This window comes from Sardina pilchardus, chromosome 8 (genome assembly GCF_963854185.1).
Source record: "Sardina pilchardus chromosome 8, fSarPil1.1, whole genome shotgun sequence".
NCBI lineage: Eukaryota > Metazoa > Chordata > Actinopteri > Clupeiformes > Clupeidae > Sardina > Sardina pilchardus.
In genome coordinates, this window is record NC_085001.1 from 27,290,089 (window position 1) to 27,315,088 (window position 25,000).

A 25,000-nucleotide genomic window follows, 5' to 3' on the forward strand; every position below is an offset into this window, starting at 1 on the left:
GTGTGTGTGTGTGTGTGTGTGTGTGTGTGTGTGTGTATGTGTGTGTGTGTGTGTGCACATTCTTGGAAAGGCTGCATGGGTGATGGGGTTACTGTCAGAGATCCTATAGATAGATGCTGCTGATTCAGGTGCTGCTGTGGAGCTTTGGGACTGTCAGCCTCTTGACTTTAGAGACCCATCCCTTCTGTGTGTGTGTGTGTGTGTGTGTGTGTGTTCAATTTGACTGATTGCATAGTGTGCAGTCACACCTCCTTCTCTCTGGCCAACTCTCTCCCTCTCTCTCTCTTCCTCTCTCTCTTCCTCTCTCTCTCTCTCTCTCTCTCTCTCTCTCTCTAACTCTCTAACTCTCTTTCTCATTAGCTGATTGGACTGCAGGAAGGATGACAGGAACAAGGGATAAGGAGGACAGAGGGAGAGAGGGATCGACCTTGCAGATACCAACCCCCCTTCACACACGCACACACACACACACACACACACACACACACAATCTAATACACACAGAATGAGAGAGAGATAGAGAGAGAGAGAGAGGTAGAGAGATTCATAGGCCTACACCCATATTTCCATACCCAGAACCACACACACACACACACACACACTCTTCCATTGGGGAGGGGCGAGTCTTGAGGTTGTTGTTGTTGTGACGACAGAGGTGGCGGTGACTCATCTGTGAGTGGTGACCCTCCGCCCAGAACACCACCCCTCTTTTCTTTTACTCTCTCATCCCTCGTTCCTTCCCTTTAAAACAGAGCCCAGAACACCACCCCTCTTTTCTTTTACTCTCTCATCCCTCGTTCCTTCCCTTAAAAACAGAGCCCAGAACACCACCCCTCTTTTCTTTTACTCTCTCATCCCTCGTTCCTCCCCTTTAAAACGGAGCCCAGAACACCACCCCTCTTTTCTTTTACTCTTTCATCCCTCGTTCCTCCGCTCTAAACGGAGCCCAGAACACCACCCCTCTTTTCTTTTACTCTCTCATCCCTCGTTCCTCCCTCTGAACACCACCCCTCTTTTCTTTTACTCTCATCCCTCGTTCCACCCTCTGAGCGGTGCCCAGATGTTAGAGTAATGTATGGGGCCCAATGAGAGGCCTGTTGGCTCTGCTGGGGATGGAGGAGATGATGAATCAGTGGCATTCTGCTCATTTATGGGAAAAGTTTACAAGGGGTGTGTTTGACGTGTACATATGTGTGTGTGTGCGTGTGTGTGCGTGTGTCTGTGTGTGTATGTGTGTGTGAGAGAGAGAGAGTGTGTCGGTGCATGCATGCATGCGTGTGTGTGTGTGTGTGTGTGTGTGCGTGTGTGTGTGTGTGTGCGTGTGTGTGTGGTAAACCTTAAGATTTACCTCCAGTACATTTGTCAGGGGCCAGTCATGCGAAGCCTGTCTATGTGAAAGAGAGAGGGAGGGAGAGAGAGAGAGAGAGAGAGAAGGACAGAGAGAGAAAAACGAGCAAAGCATTATTTATTTTTACAGGCCTATTTCTACACTACAGTGTGATTTGTTTTCTGAAACCTCCACTAGTGTGACTGGTGAATGTCTTAGTGTTGGAGGAAAGGTGTGTGTGTGTGTGTGTGTGTGTGTGTGTGTGTGTGTGTGTGTGTGTGTTCAGGTTGTCTCTGCGCTGGCGCTGGCTTTAGATGTTCTCTGAGAAACATCACTTCATTTCCCTACTGTTGCCCTCAGGCCAGCACCACACAGCACTATACACAGGGTGACCAGAGAGAGAGGGAGGGAGGGAGGGAGGGAGAGAGAGAGAGAGAGAGAGAGAGAGAGAGAGAGAGAGGGAGGGAGAGAGAGAGGCACAGAGAAGGAGAGGGAGAGAGGGAAGGAGGGACACAGAGAAGGAGAGGGAGAGAGGGAAGGAGGGACACAGAGAAGGATAGGGAGGGGGTATGAAAGCAAGAGTAAGAGAGGACAGAGAAGAAGGGATAGGGAGTGCCACACTAATGCATTTTATTAGCCAGGCATGGAGAGAGGGAGAGAAAGAAAGAGAGAGAGAGAGAGAGAGAGAGAGAAAAGGGAGTCACTCTAATGTATTTCACTGGCCAGAGAGAGAGAGAGAGAGAGAGTCATACTATGATTGGCCAAGGGAGAGAGAGAGAGAGAGACAGAAAGAGAGATAGGGGTGGGGGAGGGGGAGCGCATTAATGTATTTGATTGGCCAAGGGGGGGGGGATGGGGGAGAGAGAAAGAGAGAGAGTCACACTAATGTATTTGACTGGCCATCTCTCCTGTCTCTTTGGCGCTGCTTTCTGCCTTGTCATGCCATTACAGCGGAAGATAAATAACCCACAGTGTGTGTGTGTGTGTGTGTGTGTGTGTGTGTGTGTTTCAAAAGTGTGTGTGTGTATGTGTATCATTGGTTGTGTGTGTGATGGAGAGAGACAGATATTCTTAGAGGAGAGAGAGAAACAGGAAGATAGAGTGTGTGAGCAGAGAGGAGAGCAGTAACTGAGCGTGTTCTTCTTCATCATGGGTACAGGCAGACATGACGCAAGGAGACTGGCACTTCATCAGCCCTGTCCTCCAACCACCCCACCCACCTCTCCTCCATCCAACCACCCCACCCCACCCCACATGCCTCCTCTTCTCCATCTCCTCTCCAACACACCACACCCCACCCCACCCACCCTCCTCCATCCAACTGCTCCACTCTGTCCTCTGTCTGATCAATCTCCGCCCTCCCTACATCCACCCCCCTTTCTCAGCGATTCCTCCATCTCTTCATCCAACCTGTTCGCTTCACCTCCATCATCATTTCCTCCACCCCCACCATGTCCATCTCTTCCCATCTCTCCAGTTCAATTCATTTAAATTCAATTCAACTCAAAGTGCTTAAATGGCACACACAGCCCTATAGGACATTTGTATTCTCAACGCAGCCATGAGGAATTCAAAGACCGAGAGAGAGACGTACTGTAAACGTAGAAAAAACATACAGATTGGCGATATAAAAACAATATTCATGCATTGTTTACTGTGTGTATACTGTATAGAAACATTAAATGTTTATGTGTAGTTAAACTAGTATCCCTCAGTGTCCCTGACACACACACACACACACAGCTAAGGGTCTGTGTCAGCTGAGCTACACCTCCTGTGTCTATGTGAACATCTCTCTCTTGAGAGGATAGCAATGCTAACAAACAGCTAAGGGTCTGTGAGTCAGCTCTCTTGAGAGGACAGACGTTTTATTTTTCACTCTTTCATCATGGTGGTCACTGGTCAGTGTGTGAGTAATCAGTTTTGAAGTCTCTCCTACTCCACCTGTCTTCTCTCTCTGATCTGCCACTTCCATACACCTCTCTCCATCTTTCCTTTCTTTCCATCTCTCCATCTCTTCTGTCTCCTCTCTCTCTATCTCTCCTCTCTCCATCACTCTCTTCTCTATCTCTCCTCTCTCCATCTCTCCCTGTCATCCTCCATTCCACTCGGTCCCTTTCTTCACTGGGGCTCTTTCTCTTTTTTTCATCCCACAATTGGATTTTGTGCTAAAAATAGCGCACCGCTCCCCTGATGGCCTCTTCTGTCTCCACAGAGACTGATTGCGGCGAGACTCTTCAGCGTAAAAATAAAGAAATAAATATATAACTGAATAAATAAATAAATAAACAAACAAGTAATCATCAGTAAATAATAATGAAAGAAATGCCTAAGTAGTATGTAATAAATAATAAATAAATATACGTAAACAAACCAGGCGAACTTCCTGAGACCTGCTGCTGCTGCAACGTATGGAACCCCAGGAGGTGCCATGGTAGCGGTTGTCATGACACCTCAGGGCCTGAACAGGAAGAGGAAGTTGTTTTTCTTTTTCATGTTGGCTGCTGGAGTGTGTTTTGATGGAAAGTCGAATTCTGCTGTTTGGGTCGATTCTGCCACTGACATCCGGGAATTAGAAGCCATTGCATGCCTCTGGCCTGTGTGTGTGTTTGTGTCTGTAGTGTATAAGAATGTGTGTGTGTGTGTGTGTGTGTGTGTGTGTGTGTGTGCATGTGCATGTGCATGTGATTGCTTGTTGGTTTGTGTGGGGGAGAGAATGTTGGTATTTTTAGCGAATTGCTGTGTTGAATTACTATGTGTGGTATTTATGTGTGCGGGTTCATGTGGTTGTAATTGTGTGTGTGTGTGTGTGTGTGTGTGTGTGTGTGTGTGTGTGTGTGTGTGTCTGTGTGTGTGTGTGTGTGTGTGTGTGTGTGTGTGTGTGTGTGTTGTGAGTGTGATAGAGAGAGATAGAGAGTGACAGTGTGTATGTTTTTGTAATGATGTGTCGCTATGTTTGGCATTTTTATGTGTTTATGTGGTAATAAACATCCATATAACGACCTGCTCTGACCTGTGTTTTTCATGTGTGTGTGTGTGTGTGTGTGTGTATGATAGGTTTGGCGTATTTGAGTTCCTCAGTAATCAGATGCGTGATGAGTCAGGGCGTCTGGACAGTGGGCGGGGCCTGATGTGTGGCCTGGGGGCAGGTGTCATGGAGGCCGTGGTGGTCGTCTGCCCCATGGAGACCGTAAAGGTACGCTAGGGGGTCAGAGGTCACGGTCTGTCCTCTCGCCCTCTCTTGACCCCTTTCTGTCTTTCTATGTTTTTTTTATGTCCACTTTGATTCAATTCAGTTCTGTTCAATTCAGTTCATTCAGCTCTGTCGGCAATCCAGAGGACTGATGTAACCAGCAGAATGCAACATGTTCTCATCTGTTTCTCCTCATTGTTTCCCCAGGTTAAATTCATTCACGATCAGTCATCGGCCAACCCTAAGTACCACGGCTTCTTCCATGGAGTGCGGGAGATCATCAGGACCCAGGGTAAATAGAGTCTCAGTCCACATGTCTTTATCTCCCTCTGGTGGGCATGTGTGATAGTGCGCCCAATGTGCTAAAAGTCAAACCGTAGTCCAGTGGGGTGATGTCCGTCATTTTTGTGAATATGCTCGATCTGTTCCTGCTGTTGACTTCCTGCCTTACTGAGTGAAGCCACCAGGGCAGAGCCATAGAAAGAGAGAGTTGCGACACTCTTTGATGTCGACGCCACACGATCAACAGTTCCAGAACAGAAAACCTGCGCTGAATGGCTGAATGGCTGAATCGCAGGGTGGGGTGTATTTCTGGATGCTGGAGAGTGTAATCAATTAACTCACTGACTTCTGATCAAGAGATTGCCCGTCTGAAGTTCCAAAACTCCCATAACCCGGAAACTGGCTTGGGAAAGCGCTGCCATTTTCTTCCACGGTCTCATATGGGAGTGTCGCCACTCTGTGTTCTCTACCACTCTGCCCCAGGGTTTCTCCTCACCAGCTGAACACAACAGAGCAGAGTTTGCTAGTTGGGCTTTACTGTGCAGCTGTTGTAGTCAGTAGACATGAGGTGTGTCAGAGAGGAGTGCTGAGCTTCAAACAGAGCTGGACTGTAAACGTTTTGTATGGAGTGGCAGTTCAGATGGGTTTTATGTCATTTCCTTGTCACTCTGCAACTCCTCAACACAATTATCACTCTTCAATGTGCCATAAATCCAAAGCACATCTGATTTGATTACAGTGTTAGAGTACAGAAAATTAGAGAAGGTACTGCTTTACAGTATATAGAATGGAGAGCAAAGGAGCGTATAACATCAGGTTCGCCATAGCAGTCGTAGGAGAGTGTTACTGTCTGGTATCCTTCCTGAGCAGCTGAGCCAGGACTCCGAGCATCTTCAGGGGTAACGGATGCTGTCTCATTAGGCTGCAGGGCAGCTGCACAGCTGATCACAGCTGAGGGAGTTTACGTGGCTCTGTGCCCTCCCGTCGCCATGGTTACTGATTGTCCTCTCTCTGCCAGGTATCCGAGGAACATACCAAGGTCTCACGGCAACTGTCCTCAAGCAGGGCTCCAATCAGGCCATACGATTCTACGTCATGACGTCACTCAAGAACTGGTACAAAGGTGTGTGTGTGTGTGTGTGTGTGTGGGCCTGTGTGTAACCTACTGTATGTATGTAAGTGTGTGTGTGTGTGTGTGTGTATGTGTGTGCGCGTGCCTGTGTGTAACCTATGTAAGTTTGTGTGTGTGTGTGCATGTGTGTGTGTGTGTGCTAATTATAGTGGCCTGAGTGTCCAGTGAGAGTCTGAAGGAGATGTGAGTGCTCCCATAGGCTTTGTGTTTTGTCTGCCATGTCTGTTGTGAACACTGCCCTCTGCTGGCCAGTACTGTAAATGTGCAGTGGAAATAAGACAGCAGTGACAAAAACTGACATTACTTGATTACGGTCATTACTTGGAGAACATATATTCGGTGTCAGTTATAGTTCAACAGGCTCTCCAGGGATTTTTTAAAAAATAATTTTACCCACTATATGTCATATTTAATAAAGCAACTATGATGTACTGTACGTGTAGGCCTACGCATTTATATTATTCTGTTTCCTAGGTGATAACCCAGACAAAGCCATGCACCCCGTGATCACGGGCACGTTCGGGGCCATCGCTGGGGCTGCCAGTGTGTTTGGGAACACGCCTCTCGATGTGATCAAGACCAGGATGCAGGTATGACACAGCATTACTGTCCAGCACTGGCTATTCTCTGCAGTCCCTCATACACCATCTATCAGCTTCTAAATACTCAAATCATGGCCATTTACATCAACATACTGTACTACGGATTAGCTCACCAGCAGGTCTGTTCGTGGGTTTCACATGGTCCCTCTCCAGAGGTGTATAAAATCAAGCACCTAGAGTATGAATGCAGACTGCATGGTGCTTATCAATAGATAGATAGATAGATAGATAGATAGATAGATACTTTATTGATCCCCAAGGGGAAATTCAAGACCTGTGGAAAGGGACCCTATGAAAGCCATGGATAGACTGTATAGCTCTACACTAACCTTCCTCAGAGCTGCAGGTCTGTAGGCTGTAGCTCTGTATTGAATGTCCAGGGGCCTCATTTATAAAACTTTCTTACGCACAGATTTGATCTAAGACCGTGCGTACGCTCAAATCCATGCCAACGCTCAGATTTATAAAGACCGTCTTTGACGTGGAAAAGTGCTTATCTCCACGTCAGGTTCCAACCTGACGTACGACCATTTCCTTGTGGTAGTGCCAGGGTACTGCAAGTAATCTGAGGTCCAAATGAATTCTCAAAATTCCAAGAAGACCAACGATCTCATGTAGTTCTCTACCATATGCATGATCAATATCAGCAGAAGTTGTAAGTAGTAAGTATAGAAGTTAAAGTTTTAACTAATTCTTAAAGGTTGGAAAAGGAAAGTGAAAAAATCCTATAATATTGTAGTGGAGGCTAAAAGTGGAGGCTAAAAGTAAGTAAACGCAGTTTATTCACCCCAGGCATTTCAAAAATAGAGTTTATCAACCTCTCCAAAGACGTATTCACCTATTTCAACTTTTAACATTGAAAAAGCACACTGTATTATCTGCATTCACAATATGAACACTCATCAATACGAACCATTTAATCCACCAATCTTGAATTTCCCCTTGGGGATCAATAAAGTATCTATCTATCTATCTATCTATCTACTTATCTAGCCTATCTATCTATCTATCTATTTCATAAACACTTAATAATATCCTCTACCATAATCAAACATATTCTGAATGCGTTATGAAACGGCGCATTACCGTGATCACAGAATTCATGGGTTACCCACTTCTTATTTTACTACTACACCCGTGCCATGCCTAGGCTATATCTTATCTATTTCATAGCATTCAAAAAAGCAGGCAGGCCATAGAGTCATCTATATATTTAATGTTCCCATCGATATTGACCATAAAGTGTCCATTTACGCTTGTTTAGAAGAGGGAAATATGACTTGCGTTCATGATATTCCAAGCTCCACAACATAAAGATAATATTATAATGTAGGCTATATATGGACAGGTATTTTTCACCATCTATACATCGCAAATAGACATAATCTATAGATAGATAGATATATAGATCGATATTTTATTGATCCCCAAGGGGAAATTCAAGAATTTGGTGTTAACATTCCATTCTCACGGTAATTGCATTGTTGCCTTTATCAAACGCACGAACAGGCGCATTACCGTGATCACAGAATTCATGGGTTACCCACTTTATATAAAAATAGGGCCTATATAAAGGTAAATAGACATAATCTATCCTCTGAAAAGCAGAGTTTTGCATCTTCATAATTGCGTCTGATTGCATAGCCTGTGTCTGATGGCAGTGCCCAAGATCAGAAGGCAATACGTGGATAATAACAATTAGGATAATGCAGGCTAAAATATTAAAATATATAAAGGTAGGCCTAAAGGTCACTGACATTCTTGAAAGTAAACAGTCGCTGACATCGATATTGCTTGAATCCCGACGCGCAGAATGAATGAAGAATGACCGGTGAGCTACAGTACTTATACTATTCGCTATACAGTAAAAACATAGCCTATCCATAAACGTTCGGTCTACATGACATACAGTATCTCGCTTATAATGTAGTCCGCCGTAGGCTACATGGGCAGTATCTAACCCTGGGCCTATTGGAAACGCCATACTGTACCATAACGTATAGGCCTAAATTAGTATGATGTACTGTAGGCATTTCCGTCATAAGGTAGCCTACTATGTTCTATTACCAAAGTAAACCTACTACATTTGCCACACATTGCCTACTACATTACTGCAAGCAGAAGGAATAAAAGCAAGCAGAGGACAATGGACATGGATGCATATTTCTTTCCAGAAAGCGCTGCTTGGAAAATTATAATTAATTATTCGAACTAACAGCGCATAAACATAGGTTAACATCAGATGGCATAGGCTAGGCCTTTACAGTTTTCAATATATGTATTTTAGGTACAACTCAGCCATTGATTGCATTAAAGCCTATGCTAATGATATTGATGTAGGGGCGTGTACAAGGCGGAGACCTAAAATCACCCGGCTGCGCACAAATTCACGTTCATTTGCGATTTATAATGGCCACATCTGCAAGAGTGGCGTACGCACGTTTTTTTGTGCGTACGTTCGTTTCTCTGAATCACACGTACGATCATATCAGAAATTATCTAAGATCAAATGAACGATGGTTTCTACGCGATACTTTTATAAATGAGGCCCCTGGTCTGTCCTGTCCCAGGGTCTGTTTGTTCTCTGTAACTCATCTTAGTGCTGTTTTCTCTCACAGGGTCTGGAGGCTCATAAATATAAGAGCACCCTGGACTGTGCAGTGCAGATTATGAGACACGAGGGACCCGCAGCGTAAGTGTGTGTGTGTGTGTGTGTGTGTGTGTGTGTGTGTGTGATTTCAACCTCTACTGATAAGCTAGTGTTTGATGAACTTGTGTACAGTACAAGAAATACTTCAAACAACATTCTCTTTCTCTGTCTTCATCAGTTTCTATAAGGGCACAGTTCCTCGGCTTGGTCGAGTATGTCTGGACGTGGCCATAGTCTTCATAATCTACGAGGAGGTGGTCAAGGTCCTCAACAAAGTGTGGAAGACGGAGTAGTGAGGAGAGAGAAAGAGAGAGAGAGGGGGAGAGAGAGAAGAGGGTAGAAGAGGCTCGTCATCCTGGCAAGTTCGAAGGGATGTCATCACTGTGCTAAAGGATTCTAGAAGATTCTCCAACTTATTAATGGAGGAATATTGTTGAATATAGAGGAATACATTGTTGGCACAGAGACCAACTGTCAAAATCATGTCACTAAATTCCATGACTCATATGACCCCTTCTCATTGGTGCATTTCCAGTGATGCATTTGCATACATGAATGTCCATTGGTCCATCCTCTTGTACATGTAAACACATCTCTTAGTGCCTATTGGTCCGTTCTCTGTGTTGTGCATTTTAAGGTTAACAGATTGTGGTCCTGATGGTGTTACTATGGTAATGTGATGTCAGGTGTGTAACTTGTGCCAATGTTGCCCAGTGGCTGTAGCCTACATGTTTGTTTTACTTTTAGCGGACCACACTAATGTCACTTTGAAAGTCTAGAAGTGCACAGACGAACATTTTAGTGTACGTTTCTTCAGAAGTGATTGTAAAAATGAGCAGAGATGAAATCATAGAGAGAGTATATTTAGCATATTTATTTATGATTGATAAAGAGCAGAAATACAAGTAATTATTCTTTCTTACATTATATAAATCAGCCTTTAATTTTAAGTGTCTATTTAGTATGGGTGGGGAAATGCTGTTAAAATGTTTAAATATGCAAATATGAAAAGTATTTATCTGTCTGGCCTCAAGGCAAAGACCAATTACTTTGCTGCTCATGAGATATCCAGCAGCAACAACAACAACAACAACAGACACAAATTCCTTAGACTGTGCCAAGTTGAGTATGAGTGTATGTGTGAGTGTGTGTGTGTGTATGAGAGACGGAGAGGAAGAGAGAGAGATAGTCTGTGTGTGTGTGTGTGTGTGTGTGTGTGTGTGTGTGTGTGTGAGTGAGAGAGAGATGGAGAGGAAGAGAGAGAGATAGTCTGTGTGTGTGTGTGTGTGTGTGTGTGTGTGCTGCAGGGTATCTCATTCCACTGATGTGTTTACTTTCAGTGTATTTTCCTTTGGTTGGGCTGCTGCTTTCTAGTTTTGGGGTTTTGGTACAGGCATGCCAAAGGCCTCCATAGGGGGCCTTAAGAGAATCACTTGTGATCCTTCTACATTCATGGGGGGTTTTGGTTATCATTGATGCCCTTGTTTACGTTATTATGGGATATTTTTAAAAACAGATTTTTTTTTTGGTTTTAATAAACTATATTTTGTATTGATTTTCAGTAATTCCTTACATTTTCCACATGTGCCTGATTTAAGTTTGAAATGTAACTAAAAACCTAATTTATCTTTTTATCTAATTGATTTATTTTTTAATCATGTGTGTGTCTACAGTGTGCATATGTGTGTGTGTGTGTGTGTGTGTGTGTGTGTGTGGGGCGTGGGTCTCTTGGTCTTATTCATTGCAGTGTGTGGTGCTGAGTGGCTCTCTGTTGTTGATTAGTGAAATGTTGTGTTCAATCTGTCATTTCATACAGTCAGCATCTCAAATGACTATGATAAACATCTCTTTCAGAAGATAATGTCTAATGATGGTGTCATCTCATTTTACCTGGATGTTAGGAAGGAGAATGAAGCTGTTGTATGTGTGTGTGGGTGTGTGTGTGTGTGCCTATGAGAGAGAGAGAGAGAGAGAGAGAGTGAATGAGTGAGTGTGTGTGTCTGGTGTGTGTGTGTGTGTGTGTGTGTGTGTGTGTGTGTGTGTGTGTGTGTGTGTGTGTGTGTGTGTGTGTGTGTGTGTGTGTGTGTCTGGGCTGTGCCTCGTAATCTGTGTTGGTGGAATTGTCAATATTCTCTTCGTGCCACTGTTCTGTTGAGACATGATAGAGCGATTTTATTTTCTTAACTCATCAAATAATAAAATAACAATGCAATACATATTCGTCTTGATTTTGTTCTCTCTCTCTCCCTCTGCTGTAACACTGCAATTTCTCCTTGAAGATGAAAAAGTAATCTCTCTCTTTCTTGCTCTCTCTCTCTCTCTCTGTGTGTGTGTGTGTGTGTGTGTGTGTGTGTGTGTGTGTGTGTGTGTGTGTGTGTGTGTGTGTGTGTGTGTGTGTGTGTGTGTGACTGTCCATACCTACAGTCTGATACCTATGCCTGTGATAATCCTGGCATAAAAAAGATGAAAATATGTGATCAATTCCACATTAATGCCAAAAAAATTAATTAAACAAATTAACATGTCATACAGTATATGTAATGTATGCATGTCGAATCGATGTATGTATGGTTTTGTTAAGAATATAGGTCCAGATTATCTCAGAGAATCTTCACTGTTGATCCATGTCTGTCTAATACTTGAAATCGACACCAAAACCCAGGGTAGAGTGTGTGAGTGAATGTGGTCTGGATGCTGTGCAGGAGGGTCATTGTGTCAGAGATGCTGTAGAAGGCCAGAGTTCCTGCGCTGTGGTCCACATACACTCCTATTCTGGGCTGATGTACCACAGGCAGATGAACCTCCTCGTTACTGTGCCGAAATATGCAATGCAACTTAAACACATCCAAACACCAAGACTGATCATTGTATCCAAAGCCACACTCATTACCCCCTCCTTTCCTGCTGATGCTTTTATATGAGACCGCTATACCAACACGCCCACTCCACTCCACCTCCCAGTAGCAGCGTCCAGACACACCCTCTCTACACAGCACCTGAGACCAGCTGTCAAATCTGTCAGGATGATTAGGATATGACTGGGCTCGGATGTGCAGTGACACCATCTTGCTCTTCTCAGATAGTCTAAGGTGCCTGAATTCTGTGTTGGGATCCAGGGTCAACTTAGAGACATCTGTGAAATGAAGCATAGGAAACATTTAACATCTGCTAATAATTCATACTAAGCATAATCTATAAAGGTCTATTTGACATTTTGTTGCACCAAAATACGTTAAATAATATGATTTTGTGGAAAGTGATCAGATGCTATTCTAATTCTAACAAATAATATAAATAAAATCATATAAAAAGCAATGCACTAGAAGTGATTCTGAATTTTTAGCTACATGAGGCCCTCGAGTTCTCAAAAAGTCCCTTGTAAATGGTTATTTAAAAATGTTCGTCTTTCAAACTCACAGCGCAAAAGCTCTGCCCTCGTCTTTGCTTCTGGCAAAAGAACCGCCGGATTCACTATGGAAAGACAAGCAGGAAATATTGCAGTTTTAAACAACAGTATAATTTACAACTTTACAATAGATCAGTTGTGCTTTGATTTAAGATCAATATTTAATATATGAAATCTTACACACACACACACACACACACACACACACACACACACACACACAAACCTCAATAATGTTACAGTTGGGGTCAGATTTAAATGCTTTAGATTCTTTTGTAGATTCCACCAACCAGTTTCAACAGATTTAATACCTTCCTCTAGTTTAAAGCTGTTGAGTTGATCTCTGAGATGAGACACTGCTCTTTTTATTTCATCAAAGGGATTCCCACCGCCGTCGATGGGGAGGAGATCCTCAGTTTCATGGTTTATGTAGAGAGACTGGACATTGTGTTAAATGACAGAGAAATCCCTTATCAAAATCCCTTGTCCAAAATGTCGAAAAGGATTCCAATCAAATTCCTAGGATTCCTAAATCCTATAGGATTGTTGTTATTGGAATCCCAATACTTTTGGTAGTTCAAAAATCTGATTGGAATCCCACAGTACTTTTTGAGAAGGGATGGCAAAGGCTTCACTTGCTATTGTCTCTGAATGAAGAGAACCCATGAGAACAATGCATCCATTTTCTGCAAGTTACCTTGAGGAAGAAGACGTGATCGTCAGTGTGTGAGAGCTGCTCCAGTTCAGCATTGCTCCTCCTCAGGTCAGCAATCTCCTGCTCCAGTCTCTTCAGGAGTCCTTCAGCACGACTCCCCTCAGCCTTCTCCTGAGCTCTGATCAGCTCTTTCACCTCAGAGCGCCTTCTCTCAATGGAGCGGATCATCTCAGTAAAGATCTTCTCACTCTCCTCCACTGCTGTCTGTGCAGAACTCTGAATGTAGTATAAGAAACAACCAACAAAATGACCACTCATCCAACTTCAGTCCCCCTTTGCATTGCATTGTGTGTACAGGGGCAGTTGTAATTCACATTTACCAATGCATAGCTCTCCTCTGGTCAGTAGCCTACTCACCTTGAGAGTCTTCAAAGACGTCTTCACTTCTGGCAACTTCTCCATTCTCACCTGGATTCCTTGCTTGATTTTTAGGCGCAATTGCTGCTCTTGTTTCTATTCCAAACCAAACACAATAAAATGAATGAATAAATAAAATAAAATAAATAAATGAATTAATTAGTAAGTTAGTGAGTAAGTAAGTGCTGTTATATGTTCTTTATCCAGATCATGATTACAAAGGAAACATCTTGAGGACAGACACAATTCTCCAGAATCGGTGTATTAACTCTTACCAAATTCAGAAGTGCAGCACTAAATTCTTTCTTGTAAACAAAGGTTTACTCAATTCCATAGAAAATACATATTTAACTCTGTCTCTCCGATTGAGCCCTGCTATGGTGAGTTCGCAGACCCTACATCTTGATGTGGGTCTGGCTGGTCAGGTTAATTTACAGAATCTCTGTTTCATTGATGGAAATGTCATTTATTTCTTTAGACAGTTTCATATGGGATTTGTTGACATATAAACTGCCCCGCTAGGGTGTCTAGATTTCTAGGCTAGAGATAAATCAGATTTCAGTGCACTTTGTAGGCCTACTAATGATGAAGACATTTTATATCACCCTACGGCCTGGACTTTGTGACTTCTTACTTCTATGATATACAGAGCCTTTTAAGGCACATGTGAAAAACTCTCTGGCGCACACCAGGATTATCTCAAGCTCTCAAGACACCCATTGCCCGTAAGTGGACACTTTCAGGTGTGCATTCAAAACTTGCTATTGCACACCAGACACAACAAAAATGTCCTTTAGGAGTTCTGTATACAGAGACTATGAAAACTTCCTAGTGCGCATCAGAACTAGGAGAACTAGGAGAAGTTATAAACACTTGGGTACACCACTGCATCCTTCCTAGGCTAGCAGTTAACAGATCCAGTGATCCCCAGCTCTGGCTCCAGAGCCAGTGGCTGGCTTAATTATTACTAAACAAGTGCAACGTGTCAGTGTTTAGTGCTTGTAGTGACAACAGTTCATACTGTAGCTTTCCCGTCTTGTCAGTGTTTCTACATCAGTAAATTCAAAAGCAAATCTTAAACTTACTACTGGTGACCATAAGAGTATCTGAGACTTAATGAACCAGTTACCATGCCTTTAGTGTAATTCTTCACCAGTGTTCAGTGGCATGGCTACTGATGAGTCTGGGGTGAATGCTTTGCCTGTGCCAAGTGATGCATCTGTGGTTAGTGATTTATATTGTTATCCTAAGGGCTCCTTTGCGTCATCGTTTGATTGTTAATCTTACCTTTTATGTCACTTTGGATAACTATAGTCAGCTAAATGCATAAATGTAAATGTAACTATAATGAATGTAAAATTACTCTGTGTGGATAGAAATGTCTATGGTAAGTGAGTGATGGAATCTGTAGATGTCACTGAAATGGGATTAAGGGCTGAGTTAGTGATCTGTCTGTGGTTAGTGATTTACATTTGTTATACTAAAACCCTTTGAGTCATCGTTTGATTGTTAATCTTAGTCACTTTGGATAACTATAGTCAGCTAAATGCATACATGTAAATGTGAGTGTAGTGAATGTATAAGATTAGTCTGTGGTCAGTAATGAGCCTGTGGCTAGAAACATGTATGTGGTGAGTGAGTGATTCAATTGTCACCGAAGTGGGATTAAGTGCTTAATTATGAATCTGTAGTAGTTAGTGGAGTGAGATTAAGTGCTAAATTATGAATCTGTGTTAGTGGAGTGAGATTAAGTGTTACATTATGAATCCATATTTGTTAGTGAAGTATTAGTGTGATGCCAAATTATGAATCTGTAGTTGTTAGTTAAGTGGGATTAAGTGCTAAATTATCAATCTGTAGTTGTTAGTGACGTGAGATTAAGTGCTAAATTATGAATCTGTAGTTAGTGAAGTGGGATTAGTGTGATGCTGAGTGATGGGCACCTGTCTCTCCTCTGCTGCTGAGACCGTGTCGTGGTTCTTGTGTCCTTCCAGCATGCACTGGTAGCAGAGCCCCTCCTGGTCCGTCCGGCAGAACACCTCCGTCAGCCTGTGGTGGCGAGGGCAGATCCTCTTCTTCAGAGACGCCGAGGCGTTGACCAACGCGTGCCTCTTCCCTGAGAAGAGTTCGTCATGGCGCCCGGTGTGGCTCTCGCAGTAGGACACCAGGCACTCCAGACAGGACTTCACAGCCTTGCGTCTCCTCCCGATGCAGACGTCACACTCCACATCTCCAGGGCCAGCGTAACAACCGTCAGGAAGAGGGGCCGCTTTGACATCCGTGGGGCTGAGGTTCTCCAGCACTTCGGCCAGGAGGACGTTTTTCCTGAGCTCGGGCTTTGACGGGAAGCTCTGCCGGCACTGTGGGCAGCTGTAGACTCCGACGGCTCTCTGGTGGCGCCAGTGGTTCTCGATGCAGCCCATGCAGTAGCTGTGACCGCAGGGGACGGTGACGGGATCCCTCAGCAGGTCCAGACAGACGGAGCACATGAAGGACTGCTGACTGGTTGGCTGACCGTCTGCCATTTTTTTACCCTTTTCCTGAGAACGGACACACACTCAAACACACAGGAGGCGTCGAAACCGTAAGAGTGACCGATCACTTCCGTCTCTAGAAACACGTTGAGAGCTTTCAGCTTATCACATACAGGTACAAAGGTTTCTGTGTGTGTGTGTGTGTGTGTGTGTGTGTGTGTGTGTGTGAGTGTGTGTGTAAGAGAGAGAGATAGAGAGAAAGAGAGAGAGAGAGAGAGTGACAGAGAGATGGAAAGAGAAACTGTATGTCTGCATTTTTACTGGATAAAAAAAGGAAAAAATTAGAAACACTGACTGGAAATGGTCATGTCCATACAGTCATGTCATGTAGATGCATAAAAGATGTATGCCTTCAGACCAAATAACAGTATAAGAGGTAAGTTATTCAATACATTCATTTTTTATTTTCAAATCCACATGCTGCAGCACAGCAGAGGTGGGCTTGACACAGTTTATGCACAGGCACAGATGGAGCTCCGCAACGGATCGAGCCGAAAAAGTCAACATCATTTTTAAAAGAACAAAACAACTAGCTTAATCTAAAAACATTTGAAAAGTTGGACCTACAGTACAACTCAACGTAATATCCAAATACATTGTTTAACTGTATAATCAATGGTCATATCTTTATAGCGTTAACCTGCCTTTGGTTTCACTTCTCATACCAACTTAAAGGGTGTTTTGCCATTCCTTGAATACATGGTTATCCTCCAAACAAAAACCTGACATACAAACCTACTAGTGGAGTCGCCATGCTCCTTAGTAAACACAACAAACTACATCTTATTCTCCCACAAGCTGAACAGAAGAGTTATAAGGTATCAGACCAAAATCAAACCCAAACCCAGGGTAGAGTGTGTGAGTGAATGTGGTCTGGACTCTGTGCAGGAGGGTCATTGTGTCAGTGATGCTGTAGAAGGCCAGAGTTCCTGCCCTGTGGTCCACATACACTCCTATTCTGGAGCTGCGTACTAGAGGCAGTTTCGTCTCTTTATTCTTGTGCCTGAAACAGGAGGTGGACCTGGAGAGTTTCAGACTCCAGGACTGATCATTATATCCAAACCTGCACTCGTTGCCCCCTCCCTTCCTGCTGATAGTCTTGTATGAAACGGCTATGTTGGCCCAGTGTCCACTCCATTGAGCCTCCCAGTAGCAGCGTTCAGTTATGCCCTCCATACACAGCACCTGAAGCCACCCATCAAATCGTTCAGGGCCATTGCGGTAGGATGTGGCCACTTTGCTGTGGGAAACCAGCGTGTTCCCTTTGGAGAGATGGAGACTGTTGCGCGCTGTGGCAGGGTCCAGGGTGAATGGATGGAAGCCTGATTTTTTTTTGTTTGTTTTTTTAAAGTAAGAAGTGAAAGAGAACAGTGACATTTCATTTAAAAGAGGGCTCTCACCCACTCACATGAACTTATAGTCATTTATCTCACTATTTTTATTATGAGTATCTGTGTGTGACCTGTGTTGGTCCACTGTAGATGCTTGAGTGAGTGAGTGTGTGTGTGTGTGTGTGTGTGTGTGTGTCACTCACATTTCAAGAACTCTTCTCTGGTCCGATACTCAGGAAGCAGCACTGTGTGGATGCGCTCAACTGGGGGAAGAGAGATAGAGAGAGAGAGAGAGATTAATACAGCACACTGTTGGTGCAATCCTATACCTTCCTATACCAATACCTAATTACCTATAATTACCCCACAACACACTGTACAAAGCACAAAGTGCTGTATATTACACACAAGGCAATTGAAAACGACTTGATGATTTTCAGTGTATAAACTAGTAAGCAAAACCTGAAACTGTCAACTTCAATCTGTGTGCAGAACTACTTATTTTGTTAGCGGAGTGCACGAAATGGTAGCCAAGTCATTGCTAAAGACACATTGTGTTAAGTTTCTTTTCTCTTTTTGGCAAGTAGGCCTAGCAGTAGGCCTATGAGCGGCCAAAGTCCCTTCAGGACGAAGCATTGCATCGCGGAGTGATTTATTATTAGCTGTGCAAAGTCTGAGTTGAAATGTCCAGGGATATTTCAACTCATGGAACGTCTCTCGGCCAATCAGGGGAAAAAAATGAGTTCCATAGAACCCAATTGTTGTATAATTCAAGCTGTTTGAGCTTACCTGCTTTGGACGTTTCTGCCTCCTCCTCTGGCCACTGGTCATCCAGGCGTTGTTTCAGCTTGAACAAGGACTGACCGACTTCCCCGAACGAGATGTGTGGATTGACACGGATGTTGATATCTGTTCCACATGGCTCGTTCAGAAGAGGAAGACTCTGAAAAGTGGAGAGGGAAGGTCCACAACCCAATGAGGAGTCTGTGACCAAGGGGCTCTCTCATTTATCCTTCCTCGTTCCCCTCATTCCCACTAGATAAAGAATGATGGGACAGCAACAATGGGATAGTCTATCGAGTGTTCTTTATAGATCAGTGGGAACGAGCCTGGAGGACCGAGCATCGAGGATCGAGGAGAGATGTTGCATACAGTATGGACAGCTATTTTTCCTCCAATATTTCACAAGAATAAATAGATTGTTTATTTTTTAACTGTTTTAATTTACATTTAAAACCTATACATTTAAAAGCACATTGTATGAGAAATCGATGTTAATCGTTTACCAAAGGGCGCACCACTGTCACCTGGAGGAAATGGATGTGGTCCTCTGTGTGTGAAAGCTGCTCCAGTTCAGCATCTCTCCTCTTCAGCTCAGCAATCTCCTGCTCCAGTCTCTTCAGGAGTCCTTCAGCCCGACTCACCTCAGCCTTCTCCTGAGCTCTGATCAGCTCATTCACTCTAGAGCATCTTCTCTCGATGGAGCGCATCAGATGCTGAAAGCATCGGTCGTTATCTGCCACGGCTGCAGCTGCGGAGCGCTGGCATAACAGAGGAAAGAGATGAACGTAAAACAAATGTTTGATTTTAAGCATCTTAAACATCATGCCCCCCGAGTGTAACACAGTAGCTGCCTGGCTACTCTAGCTGCTGGCTGCTGCAGCAACACAAAGTAAAAATCATACAAAGTAGTTGATATGATGAGAAAAATCATATCTTAGGAAATCTATTTCCTATAAATCAACTCACAATGGTATAGTGGTGCCCTCAGCATACATTAATTATGTCATAAACAAATGAATGATGCCTGCATTGTAACACACTAATTGCCACTTTATTATGCAGTGATTTTTCCCCATTTTTATGTATAATTTCCATCTTCTCAACATTTGTCTCCTTGCCAATAATGACATGCTTACCTTCAGAGTGTCCATTGCATACTTAACATCCTGAAATTCTTTCCCTTTGTGTTTAAGTCTCTTCTTTGATTTCTTCTGAGTCTCACACAATAGCTTCTGCAGAGGGACATGTACAGCAATAAACCATCAGAAGGCCTACCATGTGTGAACACAGGAAAGTGGGCGTGGCCCACCAAGTCCCTCCAATATTAGCACACACATCATCTTAACTGTCCCTCCAATACACATAGCACACACATTATCTTGACATATTAGAACATTAGAGTTCTGATGTAACACGTTATTAGCCATTATGTAGGCTGACATGTTCTATTCTAGAGAAGGTCACATGGTTAAATGTACAGAAAATACCGGTAGGCTTTTGACGTTTCAACTTTCAGGAGCTGCAGACCTCACCTGTTTTTCGGCCCTTACTGCCTCGGCGGATACTGTTTCATGTCCTCGGTGGTCATCCATGATGCACAGCAAACATATAATTTGCTGATCAGTGCAACAGAAAACCTCGAGGAGTTTGTCATGGCGACGACAGATCTTGTTCTGCAGACGTTCGATTGCATCGACGACTTTGTGTTTCCCACCTGGGTTGAGCTCGTTGTGAAGTTTCAGGTGAGTCTCGCAGTAAGAAGCCAAGCACACGAGACAAGACTTGACGGCTCGGGATTTACTGTCGCCGCACACGTCGCATTCTATTTCACCCGAACCCGCAAAACAGTGAGGTCGTGGAGATCGGGCCTCTTTCAGTTTCTCCACCAGTTCAGCTATAATAGTGTTTTTATTGAGAGCTGGCCTGGCAGAAAACGTCTGCCTACATTGGGGGCATTGAGCAGTGCCTCCTTGGTCCCCTCTCTGGTCAAAGTATCCTTTAATACAGTTAAGACAGTAACTATGTCCACATGGTATTGTTACTGGAACGCGAAGCAGGTCAAGACAGATGGAACAGGAGAAGGCATCCTGGTCGTTTGAAAAAACATTATCCATATTTTACCATCTGCGCCCAACACGTCCCTCTGTAACGACCGACTGCACGTGATTTGGGGACGATTGTCACTTCCGTTTTCTTTAAATCGAAAGTAAACAGTAGGCTATGGGGCCGTATTACGCGTAGCCAGAGTTACTACAGAAACCCGCAAATCTCATTTTATTTTTGGTAACCATGGAAGCAATGAAAAATCTTCCACTATAGAATCTTTGGGAAAAAAACTCTACAGAACGGCCGCTTCTAAGTCATGGTTCTTCTCCCAACTCCAGATAGGAGGTTAGGCTATAACGTCTTTATAATGTCTTAAGAAAAAAAAAACTTTGATAAATGTCCTTAACTTTATGACCGATACACTTTGAAGGCTTTTGTGTGATCCCAGCGACGTCTCGATTACACACCTCTCCTAAATCGGCAGGCTACAGGCTACTCTGGACCATGCCGAGATTAGCCTAGGAGCTACGACATGTTTTGGAGAGGCTTGGAGCGCGTTGTCATAAGGCCACCACTGCGTATGAACTTGAAACGCCAACCTAATCTAATCTGCTGTCTGAATTCACATGCGTTTGGAAACAGTTGTTGGTCTTGTGTTACAACAACATTTTAGACAACAACTATGTTACCTGCAGGTCCGATATAGAGTCAGTCGTAAGCACAGCCTTGGCTACTAGGGTATGTTGACAGTGGCAGGTGTCATATATCCATGTAGTCCGTCGTCCTATTGGTCTATAACCACATGGGGGCGCCAATCATATATGAAGGGATGGCCTCTGAGGTTTGGGACAACCTGGGGGTGGTGGCTGTTGTGCAAGCCCATGTTCATTCAGTTTTCTAATTATAGGTCCACTGTCGTAATAACGTAATAATATGTGAACAAAATGGTTGGTTAGTTTTTTTTTGGTTCATAAACAAATGTGCGAATCGTTCATGTGATCATAAATAAGCACATTTGCCAGTTCTGTCCTAATACCAGTCCACATTTTGCTTTGACCCTTTTACGCATCAAGCAGCCTCAGTGCGCGCGACGGCTACCGCGCCACTACATCCCCTTCTGTCCTCTGTTTGTGTGTTTGTGTGTGTGTGTGTGTGTGTGTGTGTGTGTGTGTGTGTGTGCGCGCGCGCGCGCGTGTATGTGTGTGCGTTCGTGCCTACAGTAGCTTATACCACCATAAACACAATGTGAATGACAACAATGCACCCCAATGGAGCATGGTCCTCTCGAAGCCACTCAAGGGAAACTAATGGTATTATGGTTGGGGGTGGAGAGGGGTGGGGTGATTTTTTTTTCCCGTGGAGGTCAGAGGAGCACCAGTTGTCCTTTTCGCTGTCAGCTTTGAATGGAGCGGATGACTGGGAGGGACGGGGTGTGACAGCCACACACACGGACACTTGTCACCGGGCCTCGCTTTCCCCGGACGCCAAAAAGGCGTGACTTCAGTGGCCTCGGTGAAATGTGTCACATGTGTCCTTAATCAATTGCATAGGCCACCCCAAGGCGCACCGAAGTTATACCAGTGCTATACCAGTGCTATACCACAACATTTGTGTAACTTTTTGACACTTTTATTGTTTGGTTGATGCATTAGGAGACACGTGAATGACACCGGCTGGGATTGATGGCTATGGTGCGATGGCACTAACTTGGAGCATGTAATTACCTAAGGAACGGCCGCTGAGTGAGTAAGGAGACAGGCTCAGTGGCAACAGATGTGTGGACCTCGTCTTAATGACACCCCTGAGCTCTCCAAGGGGCGGTGTTGTTCGCTAGGGTGATACGAAAGCATGGGAGAGAGAAAGAGTGAGGGGATAGAGAGAGAGGAATAGAGTGAAGAGAGGGAGAGACTACGCCTGTCGCTTACAGGAATAACCAGCGCCTCCTCCTCCACTCACCAAAACCAGTTGACAAAAGTGCGCAGTTTCTCCTGTTTTCCTTTTTTATATTATTCTATACCGAGTGGGTACAAAACGTGTTGGATTGGATTTAATTCGACAAACTGTTTGTTTCACACCGTTCGATATTTGTACAGGTACAGACGCTGGTGCGCAACTGGCTCAGGAGCGCAACAGTAGCCAACAAAAGCAAAAAAGTTGTTTTCAGTTAGACTGGACTTACACCATGAGAGTGGAGCGGTGTTGGTCGGGATGTTCCGGACTAGCCCTCTGCGGACTTCTGGTCTTCCTCCTGGGGATGTCTGTCCAGCCAGCACAGGCAGGCTGCGGTGAGAGAGAGTCGCCCAACTGTTGCAGCGGTCGGAACAATGAATGTTTTGAGTACACTAAGCGAAAAACTGTGTGTTATTGCGACACATATTGCCAGAAAACCGGGGACTGCTGCGAGGACTACAAGAGCGTGTGTCAAATATCTGGTGAGTTTTTGCACCTGTTCCGAGTTTCCGACCTCCGAACATTTCCCCCTACAGGTAGCGCCATATCGAATCGCATTTGGTTTGGGATACAAGCAGTAGGCTATACAACAACCGCTCAGTTATAGCAGTGATACAATTAGTAAAATATGTTGGTCTGATTGATGTAAACGCAAACTCTCTGGTGCTCCCCATATGACACACGGAGAGTAAACCTAAGCAAACTTGTTCAAATGCGCTGAAAAGATGTAGGCTAGATATGATGTGATATGTTAGGTGAGTTCAGACTGTTGATGACCTTCATCTTTCTGAACGGATGGCAAAAGCAACAGGCTGAATGTCGCGCATGGTGTAGGCCTAATTAAAATGGAAAGTCGGCCCGCAATGTTTAAGGCCAACATTGTTCGCTGGCTATGTGACACTGAGAGGGTGCGAGAGAGTGTGACATACCGCGTGTGACGGAGGAACTCGGCGACCGTGACACACAGACAAGAGGGCATTTATGAAAAGCTCTGTGACCGGTCTGCGGTTTGTTTGTTTGTACTCAGTAAAGTGCGCTTTGTAGTCTGTTCAAAGAGACCAGCACTGTCTGGCATCATAAACCCCTCCTTTAGCTTAGGTCTGTGAAGAACCTCTAGACATTAATCTACACGCGCAACATAGTGTGTGAGTGAGATAATACCAGAGGAGACGAGGCATCATTCATAATCGGTACGAACTTAACTAATACTTGAAAAAAAGATGTCCTCACAAGAATCTTGCGTGGATAATAGTAATTTTGGTCAACATATGCCTCTCATTCTAGGCTCAAACTAACCCTCCCCTCCATACCAGAGATGCTTTTGAAATGGTCAGCTCTCCCCAACAGCACTCCTATACTGAAAGCTATTACCCATGAAGACACCTGTAATTCAATTCATTTCAATCACTTCATTTATTATCAGGGGGTATTAAATAGCCCAAAGAGCAGCATAGTCCACAACATAGCCTACATCATCAATAAAATGAGTAAATAAATGGTAGTATACCTTGAGTCAGACACTGGTATGAACCTGGCTTGATCTACCTTGAACTTACTGCTGGCCAATAGCTGACGTCACAGGGGAGAGTGAAGGGTTGTCAGGACTCAGGAAGCTGTAGCCTAAGTGCACTAGACAGCCAGGGGCCCTTGGTGGAGGGGGGAGGCAGGGGCCCCTACACTGACATAGGGCCATACATTATGATCAACATCAACATCCCTACTTCATTATTAACAACATACATCCATACGTGCATGCGTGTGTGTGTGTGTGTGTGTGTGTGTGTGTGTGTGACATGGGGCCATACATTATGATCAACATCAACATCCATCCCTACTTCATTATTAACAACATACATCCATACGTGCATGCGTGTGTGTGTGTGTGTGTGTGTGTGTGACATGGGGCCATACATTATGACTAACATTATTATTACTGTGTGTGTGTGTGTGTTGGGGGGGGGGGGGATTAATTTCTTTTATGGGGACTAACATGATTTGAAGACAACACATACTCTAAAAAATAAGTGTGGCCAATACCGGTTGATGCATGTCATATCCATGCAGATCATAGAAGAACCTATTTCAGTGTTTAAAAAAAACATCAAGGCAGCCTTTCGCCTGATGTAATGGTTCAACACAGAGTTTTGACTCTGAGATTTAAAGAACCATTTAAGCACCTTTATTTTTTAGAGTGCATGCATCTCTCCTGAAATAGTATCGGATTAGTTCCAGATGAAGAGACCATTTTTCAGCTGTTACAGAGGTTACTACATGCAGCTTGTTATCCTGACACAACCATAAGCTTCAAACACCTGTTAGACACAAATGAGCACTGACCTTCACAATTTCATATCTTACGGGACACTGTGAAATATCCTCTCATGAAACATTGTGTGTTGTTTCTGGCCCCATATTGAGTCTGATACACAAGGCCATCTCCCATTTGTTTTTCCTATGTCCCCCGGATGAGGTTATGATGTTATGTCTTCTGATAATTGGCATTATCTCATGGCTGATGGATTGGATCTGTGGGAAGTGCAGAGCCATACTGTGGTTGCACTCCAAGGAGGTTCCTCTCATACAAGCTGCATGCCTGCTGCAGTTTAACTGACTGCACATGAAACGTGATTTACACATGTAGGCAGGCACACATGACAGGCATATGAAGTGATATTTATGAGACATGTGTTTG

The 25,000-nt window shown here is 44.0% G+C and overlaps 4 protein-coding genes across 4 annotated transcripts in view; 2 read left to right on the plus strand and 2 right to left on the minus strand.

Annotated features, from left to right (window-relative positions):
- The window catches only part of si:dkey-178e17.1 (tricarboxylate transport protein B, mitochondrial), a 13,894-nt gene extending 2,492 nt beyond the window's left edge, over positions 1 to 11,402 (plus strand). Inside the window, exons 3-8 of the mRNA XM_062544171.1 lie at positions 4,385 to 4,523; positions 4,728 to 4,812; positions 5,821 to 5,925; positions 6,409 to 6,524; positions 9,155 to 9,228; positions 9,365 to 11,402. Of these exons, the coding sequence (XP_062400155.1) occupies positions 4,385 to 4,523; positions 4,728 to 4,812; positions 5,821 to 5,925; positions 6,409 to 6,524; positions 9,155 to 9,228; positions 9,365 to 9,479 (634 nt within the window). The 3' untranslated portion in view covers positions 9,480 to 11,402. The remainder of the gene's footprint in view (positions 1 to 4,384; positions 4,524 to 4,727; positions 4,813 to 5,820; positions 5,926 to 6,408; positions 6,525 to 9,154; positions 9,229 to 9,364) is intronic.
- A 360-nt stretch (positions 11,403 to 11,762) lies between these two features.
- LOC134089727 (E3 ubiquitin-protein ligase TRIM47-like) lies at positions 11,763 to 16,189 on the minus strand. Its single transcript, XM_062544172.1, has 5 exons — positions 15,608 to 16,189; positions 13,665 to 13,760; positions 13,290 to 13,523; positions 12,604 to 12,703; positions 11,763 to 12,319 (listed from the first exon to the last, which is right to left on the minus strand). The coding sequence occupies exons 1-5, from the start codon at positions 16,187 to 16,189 to the stop codon at positions 11,787 to 11,789; spliced, it is 1,545 nt and encodes a 514-aa protein (XP_062400156.1). The 3' UTR covers positions 11,763 to 11,786.
- A 386-nt stretch (positions 16,190 to 16,575) lies between these two features.
- LOC134089125 (tripartite motif-containing protein 16-like) lies at positions 16,576 to 21,081 on the minus strand. Its single transcript, XM_062543457.1, has 6 exons — positions 19,845 to 21,081; positions 19,449 to 19,544; positions 18,837 to 19,070; positions 18,319 to 18,472; positions 17,733 to 17,792; positions 16,576 to 17,520 (listed from the first exon to the last, which is right to left on the minus strand). Exons 1-6 carry the CDS (start codon positions 20,424 to 20,426, stop codon positions 16,982 to 16,984), a joined length of 1,665 nt encoding a protein of 554 aa, XP_062399441.1. The 5' UTR covers positions 20,427 to 21,081; the 3' UTR covers positions 16,576 to 16,981.
- Positions 21,082 to 22,015: 934 nt separating this feature from the next.
- Positions 22,016 to 25,000, plus strand: part of si:dkey-178e17.3 (thrombospondin type-1 domain-containing protein 7A) — an 18,696-nt gene continuing 15,711 nt past the window's right edge. Inside the window, exons 1-2 of the mRNA XM_062544173.1 lie at positions 22,016 to 22,332; positions 22,452 to 22,790. Coding sequence (XP_062400157.1) covers positions 22,541 to 22,790 — 250 coding nt within the window. The 5' untranslated portion in view covers positions 22,016 to 22,332; positions 22,452 to 22,540. The remainder of the gene's footprint in view (positions 22,333 to 22,451; positions 22,791 to 25,000) is intronic.